Here is a 12740-nt window from a genome sequence, read left to right on the forward strand (position 1 = left end):
GAGTCTAGTATTCTTTCTGATAATTTTTTAATAAGTAAATGAATGAATGAATGACCTAAAGAACCGAGGAAGTAGTGTAAAACAGAGCATGATGTCAAGATCCGAGATAACCTAAAAAGTGGACAAAACACAGTCACTCACCAGAATTCCTGGTGCCCATAGGTTCTTAAACCTCCCTGGGGGAGGGGGAAGGGTGCTGCTGTTTCTGTTCCTGTGGCCAACCCAAATTTTAATCCCATTTTCCTACTGCAGATTTTGACGGTGTCTGGACCGCCGGAAGGAGGGACGCGAGTGACCATCCATGGCGTGAACCTGGGTCTGGACTTCTCCGAGATCGCCCACCATGTGCAGGTGGCTGGGGTGCCCTGCACGCCCCTCCCAAGGGGAATACATCATCGCTGAGCAGTGAGTCTGCCCTGGCTGGCCCTTTTCCCATGGGAGCTTCAGAGTGGAGACCGGAGACTCCTCTTTCCCTTCCCTGGGCCTTTTCCATGATTCATCTCCCATTACTTTCTCCTCCCATGGACCTGCCCCAGAAGCCTCCCCAGAGCCCCCTCCTCCCTCACCTCCACCCTCAGGCGGTCTCATTCTGTTTGATTCCCTGTTCCCTGGCTCTTCTGGCATCGGGGCTCCGGCCCTGACCGTCTCTCATTGAGTCTTTGCCTGCCCGCCGGTGTGACTGAGCGTTTCCTCCTAGGTCTCCCCCAGCCCTTCCCCCTGCCAGCCCCCATTGGAATGCATCCCGCACGGTGGGCTGCGGGCAACAATTTGTTTGGTGCATGGGGCTCTGACAGCAGCTTAATCCAAGCAGGGCCTCCGCCGGAGCAAATTCATTTATTTCACTAAGGGAAATGTCAGCTAGAAATTAGAAAATAGGCATGTAGTGGCGGACAGGCGAACGGGGCTCCAGGAGTGACATATGTTCCAATTTGGGGTGTTCGTTTGGCAGTGGCAGCCTGCTGTGGAGTTGGTGGGCAGGAGGTGGGCACGGAGCTGGGGGTGGGAGGATGGAAAAGGGGAGGCTACCCCTCCAAAGGAGAAAGAAGGGAAGCAGCCAAATCATTCTGCATGATTTATCAGGACAGTTGGGTCAAGCCATTCTGATTCCACTGTGAACACAGCTCTGCAGGGGGTACTGGGAGCATGAGCAAGAGCATGACTTTGGGGCAGGGACTTCCTTCCCTTACTCTCAACCCTCTGCCAGGTCAGGTTGTTTCCTCTGATCCCCCACTCCCCCGACCAGAGCCTGCCTTTAGTGGCAACCATAAAAATGACATCGCTTTATCTTCCATCAGCACTTTGCAGTTAACAGAGCACTTTCTCATCCACTATCTCATTTTTAATTGGTAAGGACTCTGAGACGTAAATATTGTTATCGTCATTCCGCAAAGCAGCAGAGAGCAAAGGACTCATGAGAAGTGAAATGACTTTCCCCAGTTCATTCAGGGCATAAGTGGCTGAGGCAGAATTAGACTTTGAGTCTCCTGACCCCTAATGCAGGGCTACTTCCCTTCCACAACAGTGATGGCGCACAACTCCTGGACAGGAGCAGTCCGAAATTCCACGAATCAGTGTGTAGCTCTGAGGCTCAGAGGCCATGATTCTCGCAAGGTCCAGAGAAGTGTCAGAGTCCAAAGGGGTGAATTCCCAGACTCTGAGGGCTGTGTGATGCCTGCCAGCCACAGCAGGGGAGAAGAAAGAGCTGGCCTGATCTCTCAGATCCTTCAGGTCTGATCCTTCAATGACAGCCTTATTCCTGCAAGGAATGAGTCCTGGAGGAAAGGCTGGCTGGGCCTATAGGAAAGAGATGAGGAAGATGGAAAAAGAGAAAGGAAACAAATAGTGCTTCTGAGCCAAAAAAGAGGTGAAAGCTGTTGTGGCAGGAGCCAGGGCACCCACAGAAGGCCTCCTGGCAGACCGTCTTTACAGAGCCCCGCACCCTGCCAGACTGGGCAAGGTGCTCAGTTACATGACCCCAAATCCACCTCAACCTCAAGGACCTCCCTTGGGCCCCTGGATACCGACCTGTATCCGACTTGGTGAGATGCCACAGGAATCCAAAGGAAAGGGCTAGGGTATGGGGTGAGGGTGGGAGGTAAGGCTTTTAGCTGAGAAGTGCAAATTCCTGGGAAACTGGCCTTCAGAATCATATGAGGTTTGGAATGAAGCCGTGTTTTAGACCTGCCTCCTCTACTGACCAGCCCTAAGACCTTAGCAAGCTGTTCAATCTCTGTGACCTTCATTAGCCTAATGTGCTGCCCAAATGTAAGGAATTTCAGTTCTATTTATGAAATGAAATGTACTGCACTCACCCCGCACCCAGGGTCATGGAGAAGAAAGTGTCAAGAGAAGCTGCAAGTGAGGCTATGAAAGGAGCGTGGGGAGGGGAATGGTCCCCATGCATTCCTGCAGAGGCTGGTGGTCGCTCCAGAAAACCACTACCTCAGGTATGGGGTAGGCAGAAGGCAGAGAACACACCCCATGCCTCGCTGGATGCAGCCCTGGTTTCCAGCCATGCCAGGCTCATTACCACTCCCGAGGTTTCAGAGTTTGTTAACATCATTAAAGCCTCCATCCTGGGCAGTAAGCAGCAGGCACAATCATTACAGATGTCTGTGAGAAATGAATTTGGCTAAAAGGGCCTGGTGCAGAGTCCCGGGCGCGGGCAGGATTCGCCAGCACGGTAATGATTCACCATATGCTTGTGCCGTGCCATCTATCACTCAGCAATTAGGTTAATGTTGGTTAAAGGGCCCCGCTTAGTCCTGCAATCAGCACCCCACAGGTCTGTGGAGGGCTGGATGATTCAGTCACAGGAAGATTCCTGGACCATGGGATGCAGGTTGAGGCTGCAGCTCAGCCCCTCCTGGGACAGGGGCTCCACATGGGGCAGATTCCCCTCAGATCCTCAGGCTGCTTCCCTCTCATCTGCTGTACCTGAGAACTCAGCCACTGCGGGGTGGATGTGAGATGTGTGTGTGCTGCTGCCCCAGGGAGCAAGGCACCATCTCTGCAAGTCTATGGTAGGTGGTGTAGTGTGGGCAAGGGTACTGGGTTGCCTTTCAGGAGACTGGTGCTCAAGCCTTAGCTCATCTGTGGATGAACCAGGTGACTTTGGGCAAGTTACTTTGCTCCCTGCTCCTCAAGCATCTCATCTGGAAAATAGATATTTAGGAATAGATGATTTCTACATTGGCTTTGGTGGTCCTTTGGATGTCCAAACCAGTAAATGGTGTGCCCATGGAATCTGCAGCTCCCATTGTAAAGATTACCTGTGGCACTGAGGTGCCTCCGGAAGACCCCTGGCACCAGGAGGAGTCAGGTCTTCAGATGTCAAAGCTGGACAGCTGTTTGGTCCAACTTCCCATTTTATAAGGAGAGAATCTAGGCATCTCCAGCTATTGTCACCTAACAATATATAGGGACCCCAGAGCCACCAGGGACACAGGGAGGAGACAGGGAAGGCAAGAGGCCACAAGAAATCAAACCACAAGAAATCAGCCAATCTTGCTGACTTGCAAGACTTGGAGGAGGTGGTGGTGGGCACACCACTGCCTATGGTTGTCTACAACCAAGAAGGTAGAGGGGACAAGTGGTTAGCTCTCAGAACCTGAGGAACCCAGCTCAGCCTTTCTTACCACCCCCTGCCAACAACCTCACCTCTACCATTGCTGCCATATCCATACTGTCCCTTCCTTGAAAGATGTACAGAGCATCCCACTAAATCTATTGGCAGTAGAGGGGAGTGGTCAGAAGCGTGAGCTCTGGAGTCGAGCTGACCCAGATTTGAATCAGGGCTCTGCCACTTACCAGAATTATGGCCATAGATAAGTCACTTAGCATCTCTGAGCCTTAGTTTCATTGCCTGTACAATGGAGATAAGATCCGCTCTGTAGCAGAGCCTGAGGATGGCATGAGATCCTGTCTTGTAGACTGCCTGGCAGAATCAGTAAACTGTAGTTCTTGTTATTAAGGTCTAGAATCTACTATGGCATAATGCTCCTTCTACAATATAACCCTTTCCACTCCCTGCAGCTGCCCTAGCTTCTTCCTTTAACTCCTTATCTTCCTGAACTCAAATAACAAGTGCCTGCAACAAATACTTTCAAGCCCTTTCCACCCTTGCCTGCAGGCACTGGGTCCCAGTAATGAAAGGGAAGAAGAGTTGAGGTGATTAGAGTTTGTCTGCAATGCAGCCTGATTTTCTTAGGACTCTCCAGTTCTTAGATCTTCCTGCCCAGACCCTTTTCTACAACCCACTGCTGACCACAGCCCTCTGCCCACTCATTCCACACTCATTCCACAGCTGAGAAGGGGGCTCAGCTGATGCCCGAGAAAAGCGACCCATGGCCAGCTCTGATTCCTCCCCAGCACAGCCCCTGGACCCCTGCATCCTGCCTTTCCAACTACAGGTGCCCCTCCTTGGACACTTGGGTGGCATCCACCTCTCAGTCATCACTCTTCTCCTAGGCACTTGAATATACTGCTTTTCTTTTGAAACAGGAGCCCCAAGCAGGAAAATGTCCTAGAAGAGACAGTGTGCCAAGGGCCCGTCATTAGCTCCACACAGGGGCAGCTGACCAGGACTGTTCCAGGCCTTCTCCTTTCCTACACAGACCCAGGACCCAGGGAAGAACATTTCCATGCTGCCCATGACCTTCACATGTTCTCTTATTTCTTTTTTCCTTAACTTCAAGCCTGTGATGATTTCTTCCTCCTTTTCTTCTCTAAGATCACTCCAACAGAGTGTCTGAGGGTGATGACTGAGTAACAAGAAAACCCTAATTAGAAGAGAGGGAGAGAAACGTACCTGCTCCCTCCTGCTCTCTTCCCTCCTCTCCCCCGACACTGCCCACAATATCCAGTTGATCCTCCCCTGGAGCTCCTTGAGCATGCTGGGCATCACTTGCAGGATGTCAGGGACCTGAAACAGCAGCAGGTTGTCAGGGCCCAGGAAACAGGATGGGAGAGTCGTTAACCACACGCAGGTAGCAGCATGAAGATAACCACACGGTACCTTAAATTGAGCTTCTCAAATGCTCCCCTAATGGGGTTTCAGGAGACAGTTATGTGTAAAATATTAATTGATCATCACTATCATGTTTACTCGGGTTCATAATTAATTGATTGATTCATAGAGAAAGGGAAAAGAGACTATTCTTACATATGCATTCAGTACTTTCTTGTTGAATCTAATATGCTAAACATAATAAGACAGTTATTGCATGTTAAGTAAATATTCGCCAGGAGTGAAAGTAGTTGTTTGGGATTAACTGTTATGAAGGAGATGGAGATCAGTGGCGTGCCGTGTGTGTGAGCATGCAGCATATTTGTTTAATGCAAGTTTTATTACATCAAAATGAAATCTCTGTTTAGTTACCTTCCTTCCTAGAGAAGCTGTTGAGATAAGCATCGCTCGGTTAAACACGGATCTTCCCCACCGTGCCAGGATAATGCTGGGGATTAGCGGAGATGGGGTCTGTTTTTCTGACTTCCCACTAAGCAAACCTACTAGCAGCACCAGACTGCTCTGAACCTCCGAAATGATGTTGGGAGGAAAGGAAAAATCCTTCCCTCTGTTCCCAAGCTCTTTTTTGCTAAACTGTCAGGGCCCTCTCCCATCCAGCCGAGGCCCGAACATTCCAGGCAAGAGTTTCCCCAAGTCCGTGATTCCTTCATCTCTCCCCATCCTCAGCTGCCCACCCTTTCTAGAAGGCTACCGTGGCTAAGGCAACCAGTATCTAAATGTGCTTGTGTAACTGTTCTCAGGCGCCAGGGAAGTCATCACTAGGGGTATTGATCTGGGCAGCTCAAGAGACAGCGCTGCACACCTCTTCCCTCCAGCTCTCCCGTTAGTGTGAGACGTGACTTTCACTCAGGGCCATGTCACTGCCTCTTCTACCGGGTGTACTTAGCCCTTGATGAAGTGAAAGGCCAGTGTCACCTGCTGGCCTAATGAACTCGTCCAGCTCCCACCCCTTTGCCTACTGCCGCAGGACTCCACCCCTCCCGTTCTGCAGGGAGCTCCTTCTTTGAGCTCTCACTGTCTCACCAGATTATCTCTCCCCTTTTAAAAACTCACTACAGGAAGCAAACCACAATTGAATTGGCTTGGCAAACACGCCCTCACTCCTTTAGGGAGTGTAGCAATGTCGGCTTGTTACACAGGAGAGAGTGTCAGCTAGATTGCTGCCCTTAGATCACTCTGTTGGACATTCCCTTTATTCCACAAATTCTAGGCCCCTACCCAATGCTAGCCACTGCGCTAGACATGGAGAACCACAGAATTAGGCAGCAGAGAATATCAGAGGCACATAGGGCTTTAGAGATGATCCAGTTCAACCTTCACACTGTACAGATGAGACCAAAACCCAGAGAGGGAAAGCACTGTACCCAAGGTCACACAGCAAGATGGATGACCAAGCTCTCTTGGTCTGGCATTACTGCAAGACTGTGATGACTCATTTGCCATGACTGGGAGAGCAAGCGGGCAGGGATGCCAACCCTTGCCCAGCCCCTCACCAGAAGGTTTGCCTTCTCCCCAGGATTGTCTGTGAGATGGGCCATGCCCTCGTGGGAACTACCTCCGGGCCGGTGCGCCTGTGCATTGGCGAGTGTAAGCCAGAGTTCATGACCAAGTCCCATCAGCAGTACACCTTCGTGGTGAGTACTGGGTCCAGGGCCGGGTGCCAGTGCCCAGGGAGGGCACTCACATGCTCCAGACTCCTCCCAGGAAGCCCCCAATCCCCTCTACCAACAGGCTTCTTGCAGACCAAGGAGGAGAAAAGGGACCCTCCAGATAAGGCAGCTTCTGGTCTTGCTACTTTCAGAGCCTGTCTTTCCAGGATGAGATGGGCCTGTGATTAACAAAGCTGTGGAGTCTTAGGAGTCCCAGAGGGCCATAGGTCAGCGTTCTAAATAAGGCAAAATCCAGCCTTTCTTAGAAAGTGGATCCTAGACTGGGGGCGGGGAGGGACTGCCTCTTGTTCCACCAATGTAATATCTTAGTCTAATTCTAGCCTAATGAGGATGCATAGCCTGAGGGACCTAATTAAATAAGTCTATATTTATCCACATGCTTTGTTTTCTGCCAAGGATATTTTAAGTGGGAGTTTAGAAGAGTCACTGAAATCTGGCAGGGGTGTGTATCTGTACACAGGACCACCAGAGTCACTCTGTATACTACTATAGTTACACACATTCACACACTCACACTTGAAAACATCTCTTTATGCGCAGGCAACAGGTAGTCGAATTGCAAAGACTTTTTTTCTGTAATGGCGCTCTATTCATACTGAATCAATAACTTGCTTCCGGGGCCCTGGAGCCAAGCGGGGCTATATTCATACTGAATCAATAACCTGGCTTCTTCAGCCCCAAAGTCTCTTTTCTGACACTTACCTACATTGCTACATGGAGTACTTCATTAAAAGGCATTAACACTAGCAGATGGGGTCAAACCAGCCTTGCTGAGAGTTTTAAAAAATCTTTAGAGCACAAAATTCTATTCTCTGTAAAGCATTTTACTGCTTGTTTCAGGTTTTCTAGCCTCTGCCTTCTTATCTTGGCATCTCCACCTTTTTCTTACATGCTCCTCTCTCAGATTGGAGAGTACCTTGCCCTATCTGCAGCCAACCTACTCCATCTCTTACTCAGGGCAGGGGCAGGGGCAGTGGGCATTTGTGTTAGAAGCAAAGGCAGGAGAACTAGCTGGGGAGAATGTCAGCACTCTGACAATCCGGAGAAAGTCAGAGCTGAGAGGGGCTTTAGAGATAACCTAGCCCACCCTCCTCACTTGACAGAGGAGTAAAGAATGATCTGAAAACTTGCCTCAGGACGCACAGCGGATGAATGGCTGGTGCAAACTAGAATTCATGCCTGTATAGTTGCTCAGTTAAATGTATTTTCCAATTCACTCCACTCCACTGCTCTCCAGGCAGAAGCAATTCTTTTCTGATTAGGTCAGCCGCCTGATGCATTTTAAGCTAGGCATTTCTTTTAAGCTTCAGGCTGAATTTTACTACTTAGTGAGCTTAGTAGAAAGCCCCAGCCAGTGATGCGCCATCCTCCTGATGAGGGTCTGAAAAGCCATCCTAACATTTACTGACAACTCTCTGCACCAGGTGCCCTGCTGTGCCCTTCTTATGCTTAGGGAAGGACAGAAGGGCATGTACATGGGCCATTAATGGAGGACTTTAGCCTCTCGGTGGCCCAACCCAGGCAGGGACGCTTTATTCAGCCCCATCGATTTTGTGCCCAAAAAATCAGTACAGGCTCTAGATAGAAAAGCATTTTCAAATTGTTCTCAATTTGTAAACTAATTGATAGATTAGTCAGTGTCACCTCTGCTTTCCCTTCATTGTTATGACCATGAGACTCTGGGGAGTTAATTAATTTCAGCACGTGGCTCTTCTGCCTTCCCGGACATGCCCAGAGATGATTCTTAGAAAGGTTCTCACCTCTGGAGTAAGCAGAGTGAGCTTTTAGGATTAAAAAGCACAGGACAAGTACCACCATGCCCAGAATGAAAACAGTCTCTCCCATCTTTAGATCTAACCATGGTCCATCCTTTTGGACAAAACCTAAGCTGTAGTCATTTCTCTGCTTCTTTCCAAAGAACCCTTCTGTGCTGTCACTCAACCCAATCCGAGGTCCGGAGTCAGGAGGCACTATGGTAACCATCACCGGGCATTACCTTGGGGCTGGGAGCAGCGTGGCAGTCTACCTGGGCAACCAGACCTGCGAGTTCTATGGGTGAGATGAACTTGAAGGCCCACCAGAAGACTGCACATCTGGGACACATGCTGTACACATGTTACTGTGCATGTTCATTCATAGGCCTGCCCCATCACTTCCATATTATTTGCTACACCTAGACCCAAATACCATACCAGTCACTGTGAGAAATACATGCCACTTGTCAGTTTATATCCCATATATGAAAGGGGCTGGATACTTCTAAAAATAATGAGAAGTGAGGGCCATGAGAACACCAGATGAAGGAGGCTCCTAGGAGCTCCCCAGTCACTGCTAGGATCAAGCATTCATTAAGTCCTCACTATGGTGACTTGAGAAACACAGAGATTGCATAGCCACAGCTCTTAGAAAGCACAGACTTATGTTCAGGGCATCCTCTGTACATAAAAAATTGAACACCTACCATTTGCCAGCACTCCCCTAGCCCTGAAGATGTAGAGAATTCTGAAAGAATCCATGGATGAGAACCCAGTTTGCCCAGGATTATCTACTTGATTATCTCCTTCTTAGACTGCATATTCCACAAGGGCAAGGACTGTGCATTCACTCCTATATACAGTAGGTGCTCAGTGAATATTTGTTGACTGCCTGACCAGATTCTAAGCACTGGCTAAATAGTTATATTCTAAAAAATTCCAGAAAAGAGGCGTTCCCCAAAGTCCATGAAACCCTATCCCTGCCCCTCATTTTCTTTTTCTTTCTCTCTTTTTTTTTTTTTTTGAGACAGAGTTTTGCTCTTGTTGCCCAGACTGGAGTGCAATGGCGTGATCTCAGCTCACCGCAACCTCTGCCTCCCAGATTCAAGCAATTCTCCTGCCTCAACCTCCCGAGTAGCTGGGATTACAGGCATGCACCACCATGCCTGGCTAATTTTGTATTTTTAAATAGAGATGGGGTTTCTCCATGTTGAGGCTGGTCTCGAACTCCTGACCTCAGGTGATCTGACCGCCTCGGCCTCCGAAAGTGCTGGGATTACAGGCATGAGCCACCGCGCCCGGCACCCCCTCATTTTCTAACCCCCTTCTCCAATTTGCTACCTCCCTAATCCATTGGGGCACTGATCTACACTGAAGCAGGATGTGTTCCATCGTATAGAATATAAAAGGATGAGAGAACACTTCTGTGGCCGTACCCCCAGACCAAGGAAAGCCCCTTGTCAAGCCGGTGGACACCTCTTGTTGCCCATGCCTTTCTTCTCAACCCTCCTTCTGTCTCCCTGTCAGGAGGTCAATGAGTGAGATCGTGTGTGTCTCACCTCCATCATCCAATGGCCTTGGCCCAGTCCCTGTTTCTGTGAGTGTCGACCGAGCCCGTGTGGATAACAACCTGCAGTTTGAGTACATAGATGACCCTCGGGTCCAGCGCATCGAGCCAGAGTGGAGCATTGCCAGGTGAGGCAGAAGGTGGGAGGGATGCACCTGGAAGCCACCCAGCATGATCCCTGCAGCCCAAGTCTGGCTCATGAGAGTATTCCCTAAGGTGGAGGTTTACCATGCCAGATTTGAGGGGGTTTTTACCTAACCCAGCCTCTGCCTGTTTCCAGTGGCCACACGCCCCTGACCATCACAGGCTTCAACCTGGATGTCATTCAGGAGCCAAGGATCCGAGTCAAATTCAACGGCAAAGAATCTGTCAATGTGAGTAACTGTTGGTCCGCCCTAGCCTTTGGTAAACACAGCTCTGTGTTGATGTTTTGCAATGGGATGAGCTCTGGGTTAGGCACTGGAGCCCCTGAATACCCAAGAGGAAAGCTGGCTTAAGATTCTGAGCCTGGAATCATGGTCCAAATACCTGAACATCACAATTTTTTTTTTTAAGACATGGCCTCACCCTGTCACCTAGGCTGGAGTGCAGTGGTGCAACCACAGCTCACTGCAGCCTCAACCTCCTGGGCTCAAGACATCCTCCCGCCTCAACCTCCTGAGTAGGTGGGACCACAGGTGCCTGCTTGACTAGTTTATTATTATTATTATTTTAGAGACAAGGTCTCTTTTGCCCAGCCTGGTCTCAAACTCCTGGGCTCAAGTGATTCTCCTGCCTTGGCCTCCCAAAGTGCTGGGATTATAGGCATGGGCCACCATATTCAGCCCTACAATGATTTTTATAGTATAATGACAGTACAATTTCTTGTCAGAAGGTGATATAGTGAGTGTATCAAGGTACTGGCTTGTGAGTTTATGATACAGCACAAAAGGACTCCTGTTTTATGACAGGTTGACTTTGAGGTCCGATGAAAACCCATGTTGGGAGTGGTTGGAGAAATTCTGGCTCCAGATTCAGACAAGTCTGGAGGGGAAGCAGGGCTCTGCCATCTATTAGCTGTACAAGCATGGTCAAGTCATTTAACCTCCCGATCCTCCACCCCTCAGCTATGAATGGTGACAAGCAAACCTGCCCCAGCTTCATAACCTGCCAGCCCGTGGCCAGCATGAGGTTGGCAGTTGATAAATGCTAGTCACTGCATCAGATAACTCCACCCCGCTTGCTAAGATGATCAGTTTGGACATTTTATATTAGTCTTCCATGCAGAGCCGTGTAATTTTTGTAATTTTTAAAAAGTTGTCTTTATCACGGGGATAGAATGTCTGGTACGTTATAAATTTTTTAATCATTTTTCTAGGCTCCATCTCATTCTTTCAGACAATACTTTTTGAAACATGATTGTGTTCATAATTTTATTATAGCAGATGCTACTATGGCCATTCTTTTTTATAGAAATTACTAATATTACTGCTTTGACCTTCAGGGGCTTGACTAGGCTAAGATGGAGATGGAGAAGATGGTGTTGTGTCTCCCGTCTTACCCCTGACACATTTCCAGGGTACTTGAGGCTTCCATAAGAAACATGGAGATACATAAAATGACAGAGTGCTAGAAGGTTAGATATGGAAAGGTCTCGGGGATCATCTGATGCAACCCCTTCATTGTGTAGCAGAGGAAACTAAGGTCAGAAATGTTAAATGACTTGCCCCCAATCATAAAGGTGACTGGTGGAAGAGCCAAGGTGGATTCCAAACATCCAGACTTGTCGTAACTAGGTCACATGAAATGCTGGTGGGCTTGACATTACCATCCTTCCGGAGATGTAGGGGCACTCCTACCACACCTTCGGTATCCACCACGGTCACTCCTTTTTGGGCTAAGTGAGCGCATGCCTCCTTGTACCAGGTGTAAAACTTGATCCATGGGCAAAAGAGCCTAGGCGCCCATTCCATTTCCAGACTGAAGCTTAGGGTCCCCAGAAGCTCACAGGTAACTCCAGGGTCTAGGGTGAGGTATGGGAACAAGAATGGTAAACTCATACCCAGGAAGGGTAAGAAAAAAAAAAAAAGCAAACAAATTAGATACACGTTTTAAAATATAGGTTTTGTTATTATTCAGGTATGGCAAGACCAGAATATAATTTGTTCTACTCATAGATCAGATCCCAAGAGAAGAGGGCAACCCATGCCCCAGGGGTCACAGGGGGAAGCACCGGGGTTGGTCTGCCTGGAGGTGGAGGGAGAAACCGTGGCAAGAGTCTTTATGTGGTTTCTGCAGGAAGGAACAGGCACAGCAGGGTAAGCAAGTTTAGGATCAGCTAGTTTGAGTCATTTTAGCAGGCTCGGGCCCAGGGCTGTCCCTAGATGTTTGGCGCCTGGTCCTGGAATGATTAGGGGATGAGGATAGAATGGAAAGGGGCAGTTGAGCTGTGGGGTCTGGATTGGTTTCTGTATATGAAAGGCAGGCTCACAGGCAAGTTATTTGCTATCTCTAGGATTTTGCCCTGGGAGGGACATTCCCTCCCCAGTCAGCAAGGCCCCAGATGTCAAAGCATCGGCATACAGAAAATAAAAGACATAATTAATACAGTCTAGAGATAATTTTGGAGGTGAGTACGTGACCTCCAAAGGCTTCAGCCTTAGTCCTCAGGAAGCCATCGAAGAGAAGCCTGGGCTGGGAAGCCCCTCTCCTTCCCCACACCTGACACCTGTGGCCGAAGG

At 49.1% G+C, this 12740-nt stretch overlaps 1 protein-coding gene across 1 annotated transcript in view; it reads left to right on the forward strand.

Moving 5' to 3' along the window:
* PLXNA2 (plexin A2) overlaps positions 1–12740 on the forward strand; it is a 222950-nt gene that overhangs the window by 183835 nt on the left and 26375 nt on the right. The window contains 6 exon segments of the mRNA XM_010365623.2: positions 253–381; positions 383–405; positions 6546–6663; positions 8618–8754; positions 9981–10148; positions 10301–10394. Of these exon segments, the coding sequence (XP_010363925.2) occupies positions 253–381; positions 383–405; positions 6546–6663; positions 8618–8754; positions 9981–10148; positions 10301–10394 (669 nt within the window).

This window comes from Rhinopithecus roxellana, chromosome 8, assembly GCF_007565055.1.
Source record: "Rhinopithecus roxellana isolate Shanxi Qingling chromosome 8, ASM756505v1, whole genome shotgun sequence".
NCBI classification, from domain to species: Eukaryota; Metazoa; Chordata; class Mammalia; order Primates; family Cercopithecidae; genus Rhinopithecus; species Rhinopithecus roxellana.